We start from the raw sequence: 22,620 nt of genomic DNA, 5'->3' as shown, positions 1-22,620 counted from the left end.
AACCGTTCTGTGATTCTATGCAATCCTTTCTGGCAAACTAGATTTGAAAAGAAATGAAAGCACAGCCATATGCCATATCATACAATGCAACATTACCATCTTCCCAGCTTAGACGAGTAACACAGAGAAGTAGCATATGAATCTGCACCACCTCCACAGGTGCCACACCACTACTGACTAAGCCCCTCCATCTATGCTCCTGCTCAAACCAGCATCATCTTCCAAATGACGTAACACTATGGCTAGATACAGCTTAACATCAGTATGCCAACAGCAATGAGGGCTTCCATATGGTATTGCCAACAGAGGACATGGGGGACAGCGAGTTTATTATTTATTTCACCTATATGCAAAAGAAGAAAAATCCACCTTCAGTTTGTGGTGGTTTTCCTTACAACCACACGGGAACATTTTATCGCTGCAATACGGCTCGCCCCTAATGCCGCGCTTCCATTTGTCATAAAAGACCTGAGCTGGGGTCTCAGTTTGTCCTATGTACAATGTTCTGTACATCATTAATGTGTATCATTCCCCTACTGGAAAAGCGTGTGTGTGCATCCCCAATTTGAAGTGAGATTAAGTGTCTGGCCACACAACTGACTGAATGGCAATTTTCCCATGTTCCACAGCTAATTCAATGCTGGGAAAATAAAGACGATTGAGAAATATTAGGACAAGACCAAAAAATGCAACTCCTTTTAGTGACTTTTCTGACGCATGCATATATTTTCCTGTATTTGGTAAATGAAAGGGAATTACAGAGTTAAAAGGCTGGGCGACGGTATTTCACATAATGTTTGCAGTGTGCTTAGTCTGGTTTGTAAAAGCTGCCTACTCTCGTTGTCATTAGTAAATATTAATCCACCCACAGTCATTCAGAGCTAAAGTATTTAAAGAAAAAAAATAGCACCTCAACTGTAACTACGGTCTCATTCCTTACCAACTTTTTTACCCATTTGAATGTAATGTAAGAACCAGAATCTGAAAACTTGGGCTTTTTCAGAGAATAGATATAAATTAATCAGATTTCCTTATAGCAGATGTAGATAAAGCTTTTGCATTCTCAAGGACCCGAGTGCACAGAAAAACTGAACTGTAGATCAACAGTAAGCTTGGAAATTGAGCCATCATTCACCCAGAATTGTTTTTATTCCTTTATTTGACTAGAACGGCCTCAGGTTTGCATTAAGTATGGGCACGTGAGCGCATATGCTGTAATGACAGAACATCTCACCTTGAGAAATTTGGCAGTGCTGTAGTTTGCATTCCTGGTTTCTTCAAGAGCATCTTTATACTTCCAAACAACATGGTCTGCTAAGACCATCACAAGTGTATCCAGCTCAGCTTGAAATGACTCTGGAAACCTCTGAGTTCGAGAAACCTAAGCAGGGAATAGATCATCACTTGAGAGTGCAAAATGTTGCACATTAAACCAGAAAATACATTCTGGCCATGAATAAATACAATAAAACACAGGCCATTCAACAGAGAGGAAGAGCATTCCTAGAGTTTCATGGATCTACTCTGAGTATAAACCTCAAAAGAAAGAATATAGTCCATAGAAAAGTGGGAAATCTTATCCTCAGATTCCAGCACAAGTATACTAAGAGCATCTTTGATAGCCAGGAAGAAAAGAGGTCACAGCACTGATCTCCAGCTATGTGAAGTTTGCTCAAAGCAAGGTAAAGTTTCTAGATCATTCATTTGCTATCTGGCATGATCACCTGTTGGGTAAGCAGCAGAAATTAGAGAATTATCATTCCTTTCTAAACCACTCATTACAAAGCTGATGCAACCGTATTTTTGGCCCACCAGTTCTGTACAAGCAAGAATAGGTTTGAGCCCAGCAGGGAATACAGTGATTTTATGGGTAAAACAAGTATTTTGCAAAGTATAACAGCATTTCTTTTTTTAACTGTCAAGAAGAAAAATCCAAGTACATGTATTTTCCAAGACTCTGCATTTTATGTTTTCCCTAAGAGCCCAACTGCCTACTTAATTGAGATCACACATATACTTACTTTTGTTTTGTTTGTGTCAACCAAGTGCTGTGCCATTGATTTTAAGATAACTGCAAAGAAGAACCAGGAATGCTGTTCAAAAGAAGGAAAAAAGAGATTAGGGAAAACTATTATCTGTTTAACTCTTTGCAGTGCATTACCATTCCTTACAGATGGATTACACTTCTCAGGAATGAACAGTGATAAACTCAACAAATTAATTGAAGAGCCTAAGTGCCATGTATTTCCATAACACTGGATCATGGCCTTAAGAGAGCTGAAGCCATCTGGGGCACTTTGTCACTGTGGCTCTGTGCAATAAGGAGCCCACAGACATCACTCCCACAATCCTCCCAATCCTGGCCAGCACTGTCTTTGTTCTTTTTCTGCAGGTAACTGGCAGAAGTGCGTGATGCAAAGAACTTCAGAGAACAGAAGCTGAGAATAAATGGCTTTGTTAGTTCCAGCAGATTGGTAATTTAGTCTGGAATAAGATGGTACTTGTTTAAAAGATAAACAGAGTGGTTCTTCAAATACTATTTGTAAGAGTGAACAGGTAGTGAACATATCTCGGGAGACACCTGAAACAAATACACTCAAAAAGCTTACATATTGCAAAAACCCCTCATACCAAACCCAACCACAAGTCCTTTTGCATGGCCCAGGTTTCCTGCAGGTCAACTTTTCTGCTTTTTTCAGCCTATTGCTGCTATTCCAGTGGCTGAACAGAGGAAAGAGGAACTGATTCACTCTAAACAGTCTATGTTTTTGCCACTGGGCACTCCTGAGCCGGACTGGCTAACCCTTATACCATAACCGACAGGCTCAGTGATAGGGCTTGCTCGTGTATGAGTTTCTTAGACCTGGTTTGACATGAGAAATCTCAGGAAAACTCAATCATTCTCATTTCGGTCACTGTCAGTCAAAGCCAGTAGCTGAAATCAAACATACATGTCTTATGTATGTTTGGACATAAGACATTGAATGGACATTCATACAGATGAATTTTCTCCCTGCATCATCCAAAATAAAAACTAATGCAAAGTATCCTAAAAGTAATTGCTCACATCAGATTGTGTAAGAATTAGGTTTCTGACGCAGACTGAGCTGTAACAGAAAGGAGAAATTTTATTATGCAAACCATGGCATTCTGAGAAACGTGTTACGCTGAGAAACTGTAGCAAGTCTGATAAGTCTGTTCTGTTGAATCATTGCAGGATCTGATTTGTGCAAAGCCCATACAGAGAAAGAGCAGAGAAGAAAGATGTGACAAGTGAGTTGCTGGCAGAAAACCAGCAGTAAAACCACAAATGTGCTAATTCAAGCTATCATTCACCTTTAAAACCTGTTTCACTGTTACTTGATCATTCAGCTTCAGGAGACCAGTCATATTCTTGGCCAGTTCCTCATGAACAGTCCTTTCTTCAAAGGATTTGGTCCTGAACACATACTGAATAAGAAAGGAAAAGTAAGAATTATCAAAATGTACATTAAAACAAATGTAAAAAAAAAAACAAACCCAAACTCAGTAGGAGAAATTATTTATATACCACTAACAGCTGACAATCTTTGCTGCCAAAAGACCTTGACTGAACGACGTGTTCACATAAACTTCAATTCCCCTAGCAGTAATGGCACAACACTACTCCCTACAAAATCCCAGCTTTAAACACAGCTCCCTGTTGATTTCAGCTTAATGGGAACCAAGAGGAATTTCTGCTTAAAATCAGGGCTAGATTTATTCTTTCAACAGGTCATTCCTGAAACCTCTAACTGCCTTTCAGGCCATTTCATCAGGGGAAAAAAAGAATGAGCAAGGAGAGGAAGTACGGAGGGTTTTTGACCCACCTAATCAGGGCCACCTTTCACTTGCTCCTTTCTTCCAGTGGCAACAGCCAGTCAGAGCTGGTAGCAACTCTTCATCCTGGAAGGCGTAGAGCACCCACTGGAGGTGACAGAAGGGGAAGGCTATACCCCTTCTAGAAATCAAACCCTCAAGAGAGAAATTTATCTACCAAGTTGCTCAGAACTCATAAATCTAGTATGAATTTTATTCAACATTTTAAGCTAATAATTTGGTACTGGGATCCATTACTCCTTCCCTAAAGCAAGAGCTCTGCCAGTGCACCAGCTGGGATGAAATGCCTTTTCAATCCAACCAGGTAGGTAAAAGAAAGGAATATGACTTGAAAATAGCTTATTAATATTCAGACTTGTTTCCAGAGCAGATGCCATAAATTTCTCCTTATGCAGTATGACACTTCTGGATCCAGTTATTTAAGTCGGTGTAATTTCACATTATTATTGTATCTGAGTGACTCACAATTCTCAATTTATTTATTCCCAAACCAGCATTCTGCAGTAGGTATTCATTTCCTTACAGAGGGATAAAAGAGATTAACAGTTATTGGATTCTGTCTGCTGCTGGAAACAGGAAAACAGGCTAAATGGACTTCTGGTGTGGTCTAAAAATCAGCTGTTATTTCAAAGATATTTAAGCACAATTGGTGCCTATTGCAATTCTGAAAAGTCACTGAGTAGAAGAGTTGTTAATATGCATTTAATTAACTACATTTAAATGTTGCATAGGTCATTCATTTTGGAGCCTGAACAGTTCTGCTGGACCTCAGCAGAATTCCTCTGTCCTTAGATCAGAGTACTTGAGACTAAAAATTGGGTACTAAAATGCTGAGACTCATCACCCGTAAACACATACTTTCATGAAGTATGAAAGTTAATCCATGCCATGGACATATCAACCAACAGTTGTCAACACTGGCATTAAAACAGTTTTCCCGTTTAGTAACCTAACTCCTACCGTATTTTCATTATTCTACCCATGAACATGCTAAAGTTTCAGAGGTCATCAGGAATGTATTTGCTTTCACTTTATTCCTAAAGGTAATTTAACACCCCCTCCCCCCAACTTATGCCAAAGATATTACTCATAATCCACAAAAGAAACATACATTATGAAAACTACTTGTTGCACAGTGAATCAGGGTATCGATACAGTCAAAAGCCCACACAGACATTTGTCACTCATGGCTTCTTTCCACGACTGTGGGCGATTTCTCATTGCTACCATGACCTGCACTAGTGCTGTCACCACTGAACCAAAGCAGGCCAAGAAACAAAGCGATGGCAATATCGACTTCAATTCTTCTAACAACCTCCAGTTCTCCTCTAAGCTGTTATTTGAAACAAACAAATAAGGTAATAAACATACCACTCCAAGATATTACAACTTACTCATTACTGATTCATCTATTAAGACTAGAACCAAATTTTCCAGCCCTCTCCCCTCCAATTAAAAGGGAGAAAAAACCAAAGGCAAGTGAAGGAGAAAAAAAAGAAGTCTAGCACCCTTAAATGAGGTTCCTTCGTCTATTAATTTTGCTGTCCATGCCACTAACAGCAGCTAATGTATTCTTTAATTAAAAACCATTAAGGAACCTGAAGGTGCACAAGTCCATGGGACTTGACAAGATACACCTGCAGGTCCTGACAGAACTGGTAGATGAAGTTTCCAAGCCACTATCCACCATTTTTGAGAAGCTGTGCCAGACCAGTGAAGTTCCCACTAACTGGAAAAGGGGAAAAACAACCCCCATTTTTTAAAAGACAAAAAAAGAAAGACTCAGGGAGCTACAGGTTGGTCACTCTCACCTCTGTGCCTGGCAAGTCCATGGAGCAGATCCTCCTTGAAACGATGCTGAGGTCCATGGAAAACAAGGAGGTGATTGGTGACAGCCAACATGGCTTCACCAAGGGCAGGTTGTGCCTGACAAATACGGTGGCCTTCTATGACAGGGTTATGGTGTTGGTGCATAAGGGAAGAGCAACTGATGTCATCTACCTGGACTTGTAAAAAGTGTTTGACACCGTCTGGCACAACATCCTTGTCTGTCAATTGGAGAGGCATGGACCTGATGGATGGACCACTCGGTGGGTAAAGAACTGCTCGATGGCCACACTCAGAGAGCTGTGGTCAACAGCTCAATGTCTGAGTGGAGACCAGTGATGAGCGGCGTTCCTCAGGGTTCAGTACTGCGACTGGCACTGTTTAACATCTCTGTCAGTGACATGGAAGGTGGGAGTGAGTTAACCCTCAGCAAGTTTGCCCATGACATCAAGCTGTGTGGTGCGGTGACATCCTGGAGGGAAGGGATGCCATCCAGAGGTACCCTGACAGGCTTGAGAGGGGGGACCATGTGAACCTCAAAGTTTAACAGAGGAGGGCTACAAAAATACTCCGAGGGCTGGAGCCCCTCTGCCATGGAGACAGGCTGGGAGAGTTGGGCTTGTTCAGCCTGGAGAAGAGAAGGCTCCGGGGAGACCTTATAGCACCTTCCAGTGCCTGAAGGGGCTACAAGGAAGCTGGGGGGGACTTTTTACAAGGGCCTGTAGTGACAGGACCAGGGGTAACGGGTTTAAATTGAAAGTGGGGAGGGTTAGATTGGATATCAGGAAGAAGTTCTTCCCGGAGAGGGTGGGGAGGCACTGGGACAGGTTGCCCAGAGAAGCTGTGGATGCCTCATCCCTGGAAGTGTCCAAGGCCAGGCTGGATGAGGCTTGGAGCAACCTGGTCTAGTGGAAGGTGTCCCTGCCCATGGCAGGGGGGGGGACTGGATGATCTTTAAGGCTTATAAAACTGTTAGCCAAATATACTATTGATAGGATAGATGAAAAAAACCTGACTAAACAGGGCACAGCTACAAAAATCTGAACTCCACACACGAGAAAAGAATTTATGTAAAACAGCATACGCAAAGACACAGGATCTTGAAACTAAAATCATTTAAAGAAAATGAAGAAAATAATCGAAAGCTGTTAAGAAGCTATAGCTTCCTAAGAAGCATGCAGCCATCTTGCAACCATGAAGAACACCCAGAAGTGCCTCTTCCATAAAAGTTACCACTTGTGGATCATTTTCAACGACAGTGAGGGCAACCCTGTACATGCATAACACTCAGCCTCCTCTTCGGAGTCTTGTGTTAAGTTTCCTAACCACTCACCCAGCCTATCAGTGACAGAAAGCTATAACATGGAAATGCAGGGAAAACTGCAAGAAAATACAGCAAAGAGGAAACAGGAACAACCCCAAATTGTTAACAGTATAACAGCAATCATACCGTCACATAAGAATTGATGCAGTTGTCTAGTTGTTCTTCATGGCACTTAGCAACAACGTTAGTGAGAACCCTGCAAGATAAGAGAAGTTTCGTGTCATAAGGCAGAGAAAGTCCATCTGATGCATCACATTGTTCTGTTACTGCATGCTCATTTAGAACAGTCCAGGAGGAACGTGATCCGAATAATGAACAGTGGGAGCAGAGACTGTCCCACTGGGCAAAACGGTCACTCCTTGGGCTTGCGGGGATCATGCTGACGTGTATGCACTTGTCTAACCAACTGCACCCAGTTTTAATGGTTATAACTACTGACATCACAACAAAAGAAAACTATTAACTAACCAAAGCTTATGCAAACCTTGGATGATTAGGAAAAACTAGAGTATGTTAATGAAACTGGGAGGCAAGAGCCTCTTTCTCTGGGAATGTTACTTGTCAGGTTCTCTCAGATCTGGGTAATTCTGTAAAGCTCTGATCCTTTGCTTATGATGGCAGTATTAATCAAGGATAAACACAAGCCTAGGCTCAAGCCTGCACATGGGGCTCTCCTGCCTGGTTTGACCATCACCTCAGACTCAGACCCTGCCGGAGTGCCCAAGGACTCGGGTGCAGGAGGCCGAGCACAGCACCCTCTCGTTACTGTGCAGCGAGGAGGGGGTGGACACTTGCTGCAACCACAGATGCTTTGAGCTTCTTTAGATCAGCCTGTTGATCAGCCACACAGAAAAAAATTGCTTGGGGCTTGCTGGCACCCACTCTCACTCCTCTGCTTCTATTAACAACAGAGATGACACTGCTTAAGAACAAGTGTTTCAGCGAAATTTTCTCTTTATTTTGTACCTTGGCCATTTTCGTTTGAGATCACACTATTTCAGAAAACACAAGTCTGAGCAAGTCGTCTTCATCAACTTAACCGTGAGATTTCCTGCAATTATTGGGACCTCATTTTTTCAGCATACTTACTATACAAAACTCTCTATAATTTCATATTCTTATTTTTACACTGAAAGAATAAGGAGGAAAGTTCACAATTCTCAGATGTAAAAAAAGGGCAAACCATATCTCAAATTCAAGGGCATGCATAATAACAGCATAATTAAAGTGCATTATTAGTACACAGATAAGCCAACAAGTATACACCTGACTGTGGTCCACATACAAGTAGTCATTACAACTAGCTTGGCGATTTGAGTGTTTTCTGCCAATTCTTATCACTGGATTCAAAAGCTTTGTAAGTCTTTTAAGTCAGTATTTTTTCCTAGACCTCATTTCTTGCTGTTATTAGGGGAAGTCAAGCTTGTACCAAAACACAAAAGCTACGACCAAATTAGTTGTGCCCATTCTGATCCTTCAGCCTTTACTCTGATTAGAAACTGAAACAAGTCCTGGCAAAGATAAGACAGAGAAGTGATGACATGACTGGGCTCCCAGACAAATAAATAAGCATGAGAGTATAAAAGGGATGATGTTTTGTGCCCAACACATCAGCCAATCTATGTTTTCATTCTGTTGTTGTTGCTTTCGGGATGCTCAACACAAGCTGCTTCAAGCTATTCAGAACAAAATACAATGTGTGTATATAAGGGACACATCAATGAATGCCATGCACAGCGGACATGCCTATTGCTGTTGACATCAACTCTACTGGCACGAAAGCTACCACACATTCAGGAAAAACAGTGAGAATCCTTCTTTTTTTTTTTTTTTTTGGCCAGGTGGATGCATAGTTGAAATATGAAGCATGAAAAAATTAGCATCCTTCCATTTTTCCATCTAATCATTAAAACAAAATTTTACACAGCTGCTTCTCCTACAGCATTTCTTTCCCAGTCAGTTAACTGTCACTGAAACTCTAGACTGGGACAGATTCTTCATTTTCTCACCTAGCCTTAACACCAGTTGATTTGTTGCCCATAAAGGGGTCCTGCACAAAGGTCTGACTGCCCCTCTCCCTTTGAAAACAGTATGCAGTGATGAAATCCCACACATTTACAAGGAAGGGTTCTTCTAATAATCCTAGTACCCAGGTGTGGTAAAACTGGATTTGGCTCTGCAAGGTGCCATGATCCTTTGAAAAAGGACATCGAAACTCTAGCTTTCCAAAGCCAAGATGAGGAATTCTGCATCTTTGCTTCTTTAATTTTTCCTAATTAATCTTTCTGCAGGAACTAATTGTGAAGAAAAATCTGTGGAAAGAAAATGTGCTGACAGCAGATTAGTCTAGCAGGGTTGCTGAGGACAGCTGTCATTTTCTCCTACTACTGTAGTCCCCCCGTGTTTAGCTACTGGTAGAAGCGCAACAGAAACACCACTATGGCCAAAAGAAAATGCAGTGCAACTTTGAGACCTCCTGCAGAGACCAATAATACACTCTCAATATTTTTTTCCTGCTGTCCTAATTAACAGCATCAATAAAGACAATTTCATTATGTGAGGGGTGAAAGGCTCAGCAAATCATTCCAGTTGTTTGCCTGCTCACTGGAAAACGCTTCCATTGTTCTTGAGTTATTGCAAATATACTCTAATTAAAAAATGCCCCAGAACAGTGTGACCTGATTGTTTGATTCTGCAATGGATGCTGCAAGATGCTAAGCTCTTCCTATGCTGAACTCCACATTCTCAGAACCAAACATAAATCAAAATTGATATTCAGCTTTGTTAGGAAGCACTTAGCTCCTTAGGAATGAGAGCTTTACCTACAACTGCCTCAGGGTTCAGAGGCACGTCTGTTTTGGTCAATGACTTCCTCATTGGTATCAAGAGCCAGCCACACATAGTGTGCTCTTCCATGCATCCAGAGCCCTGTGTTAAGGGGGAAGCAGGCATTCTCACCTACTAAAGTCTAAATGCCAGAGTCAACCTTTATAAGATCAGATGTAATTGGACTAACATCTACATCTGAATGCCAGAGCAAATTCCTTTCCTCATATAGAAAATATTCAGATACCTGGTCACAGCTGTTGTAACTTCATCATCGCTGTTTTGCACCAAAACCCAGAATAGTTGATTCAGGACTATGGGAAGAAAATTCATAATTACATGAATCTTCTCGATCCTCAGCAAATTCTGTAACGGACATAAAGAAAATGAGAGATTTCCAATAGCAGCACTGAAAACTGATTATTTGCTTCCCACCTTCAGCAGGTGAAAGGCAGCACAATCACTGCTGTAACAGCAGTAGGAAAACAGGACAACTAAGTGGAGGAGCAGTTCCTTGTGGAGTTTGTTTTAAATAGGACCATCAACACAGCTGTAGGTATGGTCCAAATTTCAGAAGTCCAGTATTTTGCCCTACACTGACTTAAGAAGAGCGAGAAACCAAACCCAATTTTCATATTTCATTAAGGATACAGATATAAGAGCAATAAAAAAAAATATTATTATTTTCAAGACATGTGTTTCCCAAAATTTTTAGGAAAACTTATTCTTTCTATGTGGAGATCTCACACACTGAACTTGTAGTGGCTAAAATATTTATGTTGAAAACACACTGATAAAGAGTAGTATTAACAGCCAAACCTGACTGGACTGACTTTATATTATCTTCTATGATCAAGGAGGATATTAAGTTTTTATGTTAAAAACCTGCTTTGAAGTCCTCCTAGTTTCTCATTTAAGTAATTTCCAAATAATTCCAGAATTTCTTCAAAGGTATTAGTGGTTTATAAATAGAAACAAAACAGTGGGGAAAATTACTTAATCCTTGATTATCCATACCATATCCACACTCGATCCTTTGCCACATACAACATTGTCTCTATTTTCTAATAAAATCACTGAAACTTTTTAAAAGGTAACCTACAAACAGCAAATAAACGAACAGTGCAATTCTGGTTGTTTAGATAACTGACTGACTAGAAATTTGTAGAAGCTTTTATGGATTTGTCCAGTATACTCAATGGCTTCCCAAAAATTCACAGCTAAGGATTTCATTTTGTAGAGGTATAACCTCTAAATAACCCTGATGCTCTGATTTTTGAAAACATCCCTTAATTGTTTAGCTCAAGGCAGTACTTAAAAACAAAGAAACCCCTTTATGGTCTACCTGCTTCTAGCATCAAAAGTAGTAGTCACCTTTAGGGATTTGCCCAGACAACTGCTCTAATTTATTGGAACTTATTGTTCACTTATAAAGGCCAAATTCTCTTCCCAAGCAGCTTTATAAAATCTGCTTTTTTCTGGTGGGGTGAGCAAGCAGCTGCATTGTACTTAGTTGTCGGCTGGGGCTGAACCTTGACAAGAGTGAGAGTAACGAAGAGCCAGGTAGGAGGTAAGCACACAATACACCTGAGGCAAGAAAGGACTAGCAGGAATACGGCAGCTCTACAGCCTACAGCTCCTTCTCCCAGACATTCCTAGAGCAACAGGGTGACATTCCACCATCCTTTCATGGGACTTGGCATAGGCTGGATTAATGAACTCGATGGGGCAGATGCAGTTGAGTGAAAAGCTCTAAATAACAATTTTAGAGCACAGTTCCGTCTGCGGGTTACTTTACCTTACAAGAATTGATAAAGTTTGAGGTAGGAGGCTGGGATAAATCCTTTTCCCTTTCTTGGCACTGATGGAAAAAGTTATTCAGGTATGGGTCCTAAAATGATAAATATTCACTTTAATGTACATTACAGAAAGGATTAGAATTCAGCTTCATTACCTGTGATACCTCAGAACAGCCGTGCCTCCTACCGCCTGCGACACAGAGGCAGATCAGCTGATTTAGCCCAACCCATTGGCCAGCACAGCTTGCTATACACAGCATATTTTTAGGTGCTTTGATGCCTCATTTCCAGTGTTGTGAACAATTAGTTTTTTCCTCAAAATCTAAGGGATTTCAATGGCAAGGGTTGGTTTTTTTTTTTTCTTCCGGATGCTCACAATTTATTTTCTTGCTGTTTAAACTGATATTACACAAGTTTTCTGTTGGTATAATCTTAAATAATTTATATTTTTCCTTAAAGTGTGTATTCCATCATTGTCATCTTCCACTTCTACATTCAAATAACCTTGAAATGTTAGAGAAACAATTTCATGCAATATCTGAAAACCCCTTTCAGATGTTCCTTCGCACTTTTTGTCTGTAAGCAGGTTAACAGAGCTAAGAAGAAATTCAGCTTACCTGAGTATTTACTGTCGATACAACAAAAGTAGAGACTTTGAAAAGTGGTTTCCCACTGTCTACCCATTTTACATCACAGCCGATCTGCTATTAAAACAAAACAAAAACATTTTCCCACTTATTTCTTACTTCTTCAAGTCTTCATCAAGTTTTCACTGTGCAGCTTGGCACATGTGCCTGCATGAACTGTGCTGGCACTGTGCATTCACAAGTAGAGAACCTGCACAACACAAACCCACTTTTCAGCACGAGCCCATGAACGTTATCCTGCAAGTGACCACATCACTGACCCACTCTGCCCTCACGACGATAGTAATACGAACACAAGGAGGCAGAAATAACCCAAACTGGGCAGGATCAGTGGGAAAATGCAATATCACACCACAAAGCTGGAGAATGAATCATGATCGTGGATCGTATCAGCTGGAGAATAAATGTCAGATGGCCTGAGTTTGTGAAAAGTGTTCTTTTAGACTGCTCCCATTCAGGTTTCTGAGAAGTTAGGTACAATATTGTAGAATATACAGTTATAAAATACACTTTTTCCATATACACTTGTGAATTGGCAACCTATGGCTCGCAGCTCAGTGGCACATCTATTAGTTTACATACTCAATGATATGCACATGAATAGTCTAAACCCAGGTAAATGCAACTGCAAACCTCTCTCATGTAAAACATCCGTAAATAAATGCTCTGTGCCATTCGAATAATTTAAAAGTATGAATTAATACCTTTCCACTAGTTGGTTCCTGAAGGCTCAAATAATTGGGAGGCAGACTGCTTGCCACTGGCACGTTGTGTTCTTGGGAAGCTAACTGGGCATCTTTCAACAAAGGAAGCCACGCGTATCCCACTGTGCACAAGAACATGTCAGCATGGTATTGGAAAAAGAAGCTTCTCAAGTTCAAAGGAAGACAATAACATCCAGCCAGAAATTCTGAAATCCTTATTTGAACGTACATCATTTATATTTATAATTGAAAGTAATTCTACTACAGGTACCTGGTGTTTCCAGAGCCTCTTTCTTTTTGGCATTAGCTTTTGCATTTATGTCACAGGTGACATGATAAAATGAAAACAGAATGTGGTGTTTCTTATGGAGTTGAGTGGGAAGTTCAATTTTCACCTGAAATGTAAAATGTTACACCTCACTTTAGTTTAAAAATTGATTAAACCAGGCATCAGAGATGGTCTAAATGAGTGACATCTCTCTCTACACAGAGGTCTAAGTACAGCCTGCCTTTACTGGCTAATGTTTGTCTGCGTGATGCTGTTGCTGCTTGGGTAAAGATGCTCTCATAAGGAAATTGTTTAAGATGGTCATCCATCACGTTTACTTAAAACATTTTTTCCCCTCTGTGTTCTGTGGGTGACTATTTGCATTTGTGATGAAAAAGCGTAAGATGAAAGAGCACAGAACTAGAGCGATGGACCCTGCTTAAAGTGATCACCTCCAATCTAGCAGCCATCATAAACAGCCATCAGAATTCTCATATTTTCAGGATGAGCAAGCCAGAAACTAAAATCACATCTCTGCTACCTTTTAATCATTGTTTCATGGCAAAGACCAAGCAATAAAGGCTGACATGAAAATAGACTTTTATTTACGATTTCTGGTCAGTCTTAAATCCTGTATCATGTCATCCATGAATCCCTACAGATTGGGGTTGAGGTATTATTAACCTATTGGAACAAAAATACAAAGTAATCAAAACCTGTTACCATAGGAACTAATGTAAAAGACCCCTTGCCCTTGTGAGCTCTGATAAAATTCATCCAAACTAATCCTACGCTTAAAGCAAGGTTTGGAAATGGCTGATAAATGCTTCCAGTGTTAAATCAGCTTATGGGTAAGAATCTAATACCATAAATATAGATATGAAATGGGCATTCAGACAACTTTTTTGATAACATACTACATTCTTTTAGAGACTGCACTTGTACAAGGAACATTTAGGACAGGGGCACACCTTTTCCAGTCGAATAAGCTATTCAGATCAGAATTCAGCTCTTCCTTCCAATTGAAAGTAACCTGCCCAAACCAGATGGCTCACTAGCTTCACAGGAAGGACATTTTCAGATGTATTAAAGCCCAAAACACTGCTTGCCAAAGAGTAGTCAGGGGCGGTGGGAGGAAGGGGTGTGTGTGTGTTTTCAAGATCTCTGAAGATGGAACGCTTTATGTTCCACCTCAGTTCTTAACCATGAATCTTAAATTGACATTTCACATGTAGTTGTATGTTATCTGCTGGTCTTGCCCCTGCCATTTTATCAGAGTAAATTTTAACTGAAAAAGGAAGTTTTTCCAAGATCAAGGCAACAGTTTGGAAAACAGTGGGTTTGCTGTTTGCCAGCCTCATCACTACACATAAAGCAGCAGTGGAAATTCCAGAACATTTAGGTGACATTCACTGGCCATCAAACAGACTAGTCACTGAAAGGGTGAAATTACATTCACCTGCAGAAAGTCTGGGGAACCAGCATTTGGTGAAATGTAAAGACGCCTGTGCAACTAACATTTGGCAAAGGCAACATATGAACACAATTCTATAACTGCATCTGCAAAAGCACCAGCTAAATGACTTGCTGAACCACTACATGCCACTGTACACTCTGTTCAGACACTGGATCAACCAAAATACCCCAATGGGGATCTGAGATCTCAGAGAGGGATTTGTTCTGACATTTGGCTCTACCCTTCATCCTAATGTGTATCGTTGCCACTATATTCAGACGCAGCTGGACCCTTAATGTAACCCAGACATACATCTCAGAGAGCTAAACTGTTCCTAATTAATTCAACAGCATCTTAACCGCACACAAAACATCTTACAAAAGGAAGTGCCCACTGAGTTGATTTAATCACAAATAGCAGAACGTGAGACTGTGTGTATATCTACGTAACACGGGCTCATGCAGACACACAAGCAATTTTAACAGAAGTATTCTTTACACATATTTTTCTGTGTCAGTGGCTAATGTATGGGATTGGCAGACATTTAATGAAAGAAAAAGCAGACTGACCTCATCATAGAAATCAGGATTCTGGGAATGATGGAGCACAGCGGTGTAGGCTGTCGTCGTAAATAATGGTCCACCCGGCTTCCCATAAATACACTGATAAAAGTAACATGCTTTAATTACATTGTGAAATTCTGCTGATGATACGAGTCCTGGTATATCTAATATGTATGCACATCGAAAACAATACCATGAAAGATTGATAATTACTTTGATCAAATATTAAAACAAACATTTTAAGTGCTCAAACCTGCAACTTTTATACACACTTCCAGTAAAAGTCCATCGATCCTGTCAAAATTCCCCTATGACCTACAAAACAGTGCAGACTCCTTAGACTTCTTCCTTGCTATTACTAGTTTCAGAGTTTTTTGCAAAAAGCTTTACAAAAGCTATGTCACTTTTATGCAGTTCAGTACACAATACAACGCCATCACTGACTTTCCACGTTACAAAAGCTACATTAGTTAACAGTCTCCCTGTTGGCAGAGCCCAGTCTGGAGGCTCTTGATTATTGAGTGATGGCAGCTTTACTTTTTGGTGGGGAAACTACAGTACAACAATGGTGCAATAGCCCTTGGTCAACAGTGAAGTTAAGAAGAATGTAAGGTTCTTCTGAATTTGTGCCTCACTCTCTCCAACCAAGTGTCCTGAGCTCAGTGAGAAACTTGGGTTAAATGGTGAATTTTAGAATAAGCAAGTCACACTGTTAAAATGGTGAGTTCCCTAATATTCTCTTCTTTCCCTGCCACCAGTCAGAAAGCTGGCACTGCAAAATGGCACTCTGAGCTGGAATCATGATGACCAGTTGGGAACAAACAGAACCACGGTGCATATTTAGAAAGATGCACGACAACATCCACTCTAAGTGTTCTGGGTTAGTGCAGTCTTGATGCCTGGTCTTTTAAAGTGATATCCTCAGAAACATCGTTCTCTGAATACACTCTTGTGGCTCACCTTCAGTGGCTTTGCTCCTTCTTCATCAGAGCTTTTAAATTCAATGCACACGGTTAGATTCCGTGCCTGAAAAAAACAGGAATGTGTTAAAGCTTAGATCAGAAATGGGGCGACCATAAAAACACAGGCAAACTATGAGGGGTGAAAGGTCTTTTCAAAATCTTGGGGAAACATACAGATGGTGGATAACAAAACACCACGAAGTCACAGTGTTACCACTGGGAATAGTATTTCCAAGAAGAACTGGCAAGATGGAAACCAGGCCCCAAACTGACTTTATAGACGCAGGTTATATAGTGACCACAGCCTACCTGCGTCTTGTCCTTAATTAATTTTCAATCACCATGAAAATGCAAGTACTGCTTAAGAGTCATTTAAAAACTACAAATATTCTCCAAATCAATTCTATCTGCACACATAATTTCATTGAAATACAGCCCTTCAAGACTGTGAAACAGCTATTACCACATTATCTCTTTGAATCACTGATACAACTTAAAATCAATCGACAGATTAATTTCATTACAAGTGTACCAATGCTTTATGACTGCAGAATTTGGAAAAAGATCAAAAAGCCAAGTCAGTGACTCACAGCACCATTTTCCCCTTCCGAACGACGAGTACTCTTTCATCTCAATGATAGCTCATGCAGTACACATCTACCCCATGTTGGCCTGAGCTGGTTACATACTGTACCTTGTTGAAGTATTTTTGGCTATCATACTTGAGGTGTTTTGGATATATGTATATTTGGTTCTTGTATACTCTGTAAGGTCGAGAATATTTTGTGGATTCCTGTACAAACTCTTCAACTTCCACTGTAGGTTGATGCTCCTTTATGTCATTAAATGGCTTGATTGGAATAAAAGATGAAGTTACACAGTCTTCAAAAGAAGAGAAAAGAAAACCATCACATACTGGGTTGGGTTATTTTCAGTCTTACTACTAAGAATAAGTAATACTGAGATGCAACAAGTAAAATCCTGCCTTAACTTGCAAAGAATAAATAATGCTGAGATACAACAGGTAAAATCCTGCCTTAAATTGCATCCATGTTACTTCAGAACAATGACAAAATATCATCCTTAAATGGTTTATCTCACTTGAGCCAAACAGTACAGAACTGAAAAAGCTCTTTTGACACACTCAGTATTTCATGGTGTTTGATGGCACAAAAGCACCTTTGCTATACAGACAGCTTCAACAGAATATATTGAAGTGATGCTGTTTCTAATTAATTTTAAAACTCAATATCTCATTTAAGATTTGTATTATCTAATAGCATAGTAAATGAAATGAAGAAACAAGTAATGCAGAACTAGATTAAATATATGATGCAATCTGGATAACTGAAATGAGAAGATGTAAAAAGACACTGTCACCCAGACAGCAAAGTCACAGGGAGAGATTAAAAGTGTACACAGTATACTGTCTGTCCGTGCCATTAAATCAGTGACACATTTAACTTCAGCATGGAGAATCAAAGGATGTTTGCATAAAAGCAGTTGAGAAGGTTTGGATCACCAACTTAGGGATGTCCTGAGCTATTTCTGGGAAGAGCAATTTGAACATCCCACCTACAAATACATTCCTCATACCCTACCGGAATCCACAGGAAAAGCACAGCGATTTGTGGTGAGGAAGCTGGAAGAAGCTGGTGATCCCATGTATACGCTATGCCCGATTTCACTTCCCTCTAAACTAGTGCAAGAGGAGGTTGCTGGATTCAGGCTACGGCAGGTCCTCTGCAGCCCCAGCAGGCAGGGAGAAGCATCTGTGTCAGCGATAGCAGGGAGGTTCTGTTTCCTTTCCAATAGACATGGAAAACTTTCTGCTGCCCACAGAAACATGGATGTGTCCGATTGACTCGCACACCCAGCCAACAGACACAGCTCCTGAATTTAGCTGGAAAGATCCACATATGAAAACTTTTGTCTTTCCCAGCCAAAATTAGCAGCATCAAAAGGGAACTGCTAAATCAAATCACTGGCATTTGTCAGCCAGAAGGGACCAGCACCTTCAGAAGGTTTATTCACGCCAGCAACAGGTCCCTGCAGATAATCACACAAACTCCTCTGTAGGTCAGTGGAGATACTCAGGGTCACACACAAACTTTTGGAGGTTTGCACTTCCACTACTTACGGTCCCAGTACTTGGGGACTCTGCTCACTGGTCTTGGCCTACAAAGATGGGCAGCTTTCTGAATGGGCAAATCTCAGGCAACTCATCTTAAAGGACAAGGATGAGTTATGTCTTATGGTTTGGCCAGCTGCTCCTTAAATTTGATATATTATAAGCATTCTGACTGCATCCATCTTTATTCAGTTAACCTCGGTTTTCATTACAGAAATGCACGGACCAACCCAGGGATCAGCATGCAGCTCCAAGGCCTCTCTGCACAAGTTTTTCTGTGCCCTCTACACCCTGCACTTCCAGCAGCCCATGGAAGATGCACAAGGGAACAGAAGTAGTGTTGAACTGAACACAAAAAGGGCAGTAAGTAATTATAAGAGTCATGAATAGCTGAGGGAGCCTGTGGAGTGTATCTCTGCTCTCCTGAGATGAGGCAGGCACAGTAGGAAGAAGGGGGCTGGAAAATGTAGGCTCCTGCAGCCAGTCGTGCAGGTCTGGTCTGTCTGCTAGAACTATGCGAGTTTGGCTTCGCCCCACGCAGCAGCAAAGACAGAAGCTTTATTTCAGGTTAAACACTGTCAGACAACACTCCCTGATACACTACTGGCTCCAGCTCTTGTGGTAGCTCCAGTAAATAAAGTCATATAGAAATAAAGATCTACTTCTGCTGCCTCATGCAAATTGATGCTAATACAAAGCAGAGTAGTCAGTCCCTACAGACACAATCGTACCGTTAAATTCTTGACAAGACCTTCGTCGAACTTCCTTTTCAGGGGCTTTTCTTGGCAATAAAGGATTTTAGCACTAGCCTAGTATGAATTATTTTGGGTGGGAAGGAGGTGTTCTAGCAGAACTGGTTGAGAAGACTTTTAAAGGAGATTTCAGTGAATCTACAGCATGCAGGCTTTCTGGTACAGTTTGTAAGTGATTTTACAGCCTTATTCAGAGTAAGACAAATTTTCCCCATACCAATGAAATGTTTAAGTGATTACTCTTTAGAGTGAATGAATTTTCATTGAATTTCCACAGGAACTGGGCACCTTACTAGCATTTACCCTTTCAAGCCAGACTTTCACTTGGCCACAGTGCATACTGAGCCAGGTATCAGTACTAGGCCCAAGCTACTTTGGGCCATTTTGCCTACTCTGAGGTATCAGTTTCTTTTAATTCCAAAAACTGCTTGGGAAATGTTAGTGAAACTCTTTTTTTTATCTAATACCACATGAAGATGGCATAAAGATGTGTGATGATGGAGTTCAGAGGAACTGTGACAGACCTGAGCTTTTTGCATCACTGGGTCACAGAAACAGAACTCAAACCAGAAAATTTTAAAAGAGACCAAAGGATCCAGTTAGAAGCATCTGTCTTAGCAGTCGCTAAGATTCAGAGTGGCCTCTGAATGAAGTCCTCTATCTAGTCAACATTACTGAAACCCGCTGGTAATCACAACCTCGATGAATTAGCACGTATGGGACGTGAGCACCACAGCCCATCAAGAGTGCCAGGCTCTTGAATTCAAGCTACAGAAGTTCAGTCAGCTCTTTGGCCTTATCCCTTAGGCCAAAATGGTCCCTGGATTATCATCACATGTGGATTCAGCATGTTGTGTTCTGTATTGTTGGTGTATATCTGGCCAGGTGCTAAAGGAAACAAAGAATGGTGTAATTAAGTGAGAACAAGAAATCAAGAACACTCCCCTGCATGCATTTTTCTACTAGAACTGTCTCAAGGCAGCAATTAAGGCTGGAAAGCCTAAGAATGTGTCCTATTTAATTATTATATTTAATTATAAAGTGAAATCATACTTGGATGTTCCAAAGGAACACAATCCACTGCAATCTCCAAACAGCCAGGTATGGTCTGTATTTTGCTAATCTTCTCTGCTCTGCAATGACAGAAATTAAAACATTTTAGAAAATTAGAACAAGGCAGATGAGGCTCATCCTAGGACTCAATCTAAAATGAGAAACAGACCCTGATTTAAGATACAAATATATATTAACCACATTTAACATACACCTATTGGTGATTAAACTCTAATCAAACACAACAGCAGGAAAGAAGTGGGGTAGGGTTTGGGTTTATATTTCCCCCTTCTTCCTTGGCCTCATTCGTGTCTTCCCTTTGCAAGCAGTATCACAGTATATTTTGTAGAAGAGGAAGAAACTGATGAACCAAACCTTATGAGAATTAACTTACCCACTTCTTCTTTCTAAGATCTGAGTCAAATGTTCTTTAAAAGGAATTTAATGACCACTGAGACAAGAGAAGTTCACAGCATCGTGGCTTCTGCAAGTGCTGAAAAGGGACCAAGACCTTTTCCTTGTGCCCAAGCAAATTGAGAATGCCACATCTGTGATGCTAAATTGCTTTTATCTAGGAGATGTCTAGACAGACAAACCCAGCAGTGGTCTCTTGTCAGCGCAGTGAGAATTTCAGTACAGTTTCCTGAGCAGTAACAGTCAGATGGCACAAGGGATTAAGAGCCTGTAGTTGAAATTCAATCCTCCTATGATCTGATTTTATATAAATAGAACAGGAGAAGTTAATTAGATTAATTCATTTTAGACATATTTAGAATAGAAGGGACAGGAAGAAATTAAAGGTTCAATTTTCTCGTCACTTATTCTTTACAAACAAAGACTGCATTCTAGAATGAACGTGATTTACACCTGCGTAGAATAAGACCCAGCCAAACCACTATTCACTAATTTACACACTGTCACAACATTTGGACAAGTTTTTTCCTTCCAGTGTTCACTCTGCCGTTTGTCATGGAGACTCAAACAGACAAAAGTAATGAGTAGGGAAGCCATTAAAGTATGCTTTGTCATTTTTCTCTCTCTCTTTTTTTTCTGTCCTCCTTTTTTTCCCCCTGAGATAATGTTCACTTGTTGGTTACTTCACCTGCCTCTCCCTGATGAAAGCTAATTTAAGGAATCACTATCTTTAGGTTACAGTAACGTTTATTTATGTGCCAAATGACATTTCAGTTTTCCTGGAAAGTCCAACCTAAAACACTCTTTGGCAGGTAAAAGGCTAATGGGAAAAACACTGATTTATTATGACCACTTTGGCATTCTGTGTTAAATGAAGAAAAAAAGCTGTGAAAATTATTCTGCACAGCTTTATAAACCTTTTACTGTTTCTCAAATAAAATTAAAAGCCGTTCCTTACCTTCTGTATTCTGCTATTAATTTAATCAAGTCTTCCATGGAAATCTTATTACTTTCTTGCCTGAATAAAGGTGAAAATCGGGAGTCTCTGTCAACATTTCCCTGATTATCTTTGAACACTGGTCTATAAAAAAGGAAAAGCAATATGTTTATAAACGCTTACCCATATGTATTTGAACATTTGATGTTGTCATATCTTTAACAAGGATATGATACGAATTCTTACACAGATTCAAAACTCTCTGCAGAGCTTCGCACAAGACAGCTATTTCGAGCTGTATGCTTGCAGGAGCAGAGGCAGTGTCAGTTTACCCACATGTACAGTTTCAGTCCCCCAAAGACTTCAGGCTTCGTGTAACCTCACACGCCGCAGAGTCCCCACTGAGCTCTGGTGCGGCATGACAGTTTGCAGCTCCGAGTTGCTGCGGTGTAATGCTGGAACAGATCACCACCTCGTTCAGCGTCCAACATTCCTCCCCCTCTTCCATAGCTGAGTCCCACTTGAAAAAGCACCTCTCCAGAACCTCTGCTCCCACCCACCTCTCCATCACCCTGCCTGCCTGCCTCCTGGCAAGCAGCTGGGGCAGCCCCAGAGATGCCATCACAGCCACGACCCTGAGCCTGATGGGACCGAATTCACCACCTTACGCATCAAGAATACGACTCCTCACTTCAACAAAGAGACTGACTACTTATTTCAAGGAAGCATTATGAAGAATTCATTACATCAATAAGTAGTTTCATCCAAGAAATTATTATCCAGTGAAAACAAGGATAATCAGAAACCATAGTGAGGTGTCAAATCCCAACCGCTGCGTACCACCATGTGAAGAAGCTTATGCTCTTGCAGAACCAGGTTGGAGACCTCTACGGAATCCTCCTATCCATTAAATCAGTTCTGAGTCCTCCAGGAGCATGACACCAACTCACTAGGGCTTAGCTTTCCTTCACAAAACACGTTCGTGGAGCATCAACTAAATTTTTGGTGAACTAGCTACAACGTGCCAAATGAAATGGAAAAAAAGGATATCTGTTTATAACTAGGAACAGTAAATATCAGCTGTTGTGCGCACTGGAAA

At 40.6% G+C, this 22,620-nt stretch overlaps 1 protein-coding gene across 1 annotated transcript in view; it reads right to left on the bottom strand.

Moving 5' to 3' along the window:
* Positions 1-1,234: 1,234 nt before the first annotated feature.
* LOC104512793 (dedicator of cytokinesis protein 10-like) overlaps positions 1,235-22,620 on the bottom strand; it is a gene marked incomplete at both ends in the record, with an annotated part of 30,921 nt that continues 9,535 nt past the window's right edge. The window contains 14 exons of the mRNA XM_010155907.1: positions 1,235-1,381; positions 2,022-2,093; positions 3,337-3,450; positions 7,136-7,205; positions 10,083-10,201; positions 11,634-11,726; positions 12,252-12,338; positions 12,986-13,107; positions 13,257-13,380; positions 15,279-15,371; positions 16,233-16,298; positions 16,929-17,116; positions 20,171-20,250; positions 21,543-21,665. Of these exons, the coding sequence (XP_010154209.1) occupies positions 1,235-1,381; positions 2,022-2,093; positions 3,337-3,450; positions 7,136-7,205; positions 10,083-10,201; positions 11,634-11,726; positions 12,252-12,338; positions 12,986-13,107; positions 13,257-13,380; positions 15,279-15,371; positions 16,233-16,298; positions 16,929-17,116; positions 20,171-20,250; positions 21,543-21,665 (1,498 nt within the window). The remainder of the gene's footprint in view (positions 1,382-2,021; positions 2,094-3,336; positions 3,451-7,135; positions 7,206-10,082; positions 10,202-11,633; positions 11,727-12,251; positions 12,339-12,985; positions 13,108-13,256; positions 13,381-15,278; positions 15,372-16,232; positions 16,299-16,928; positions 17,117-20,170; positions 20,251-21,542; positions 21,666-22,620) is intronic.

Source organism: Eurypyga helias, unplaced genomic scaffold, assembly GCF_000690775.1.
Source record: "Eurypyga helias isolate BGI_N326 unplaced genomic scaffold, ASM69077v1 scaffold48090, whole genome shotgun sequence".
Taxonomy (NCBI): Eukaryota; Metazoa; Chordata; class Aves; order Eurypygiformes; family Eurypygidae; genus Eurypyga; species Eurypyga helias.
Note: the sequence above shows the minus strand (reverse complement) of the source record. Positions and strands in the feature narration are given on the sequence as shown.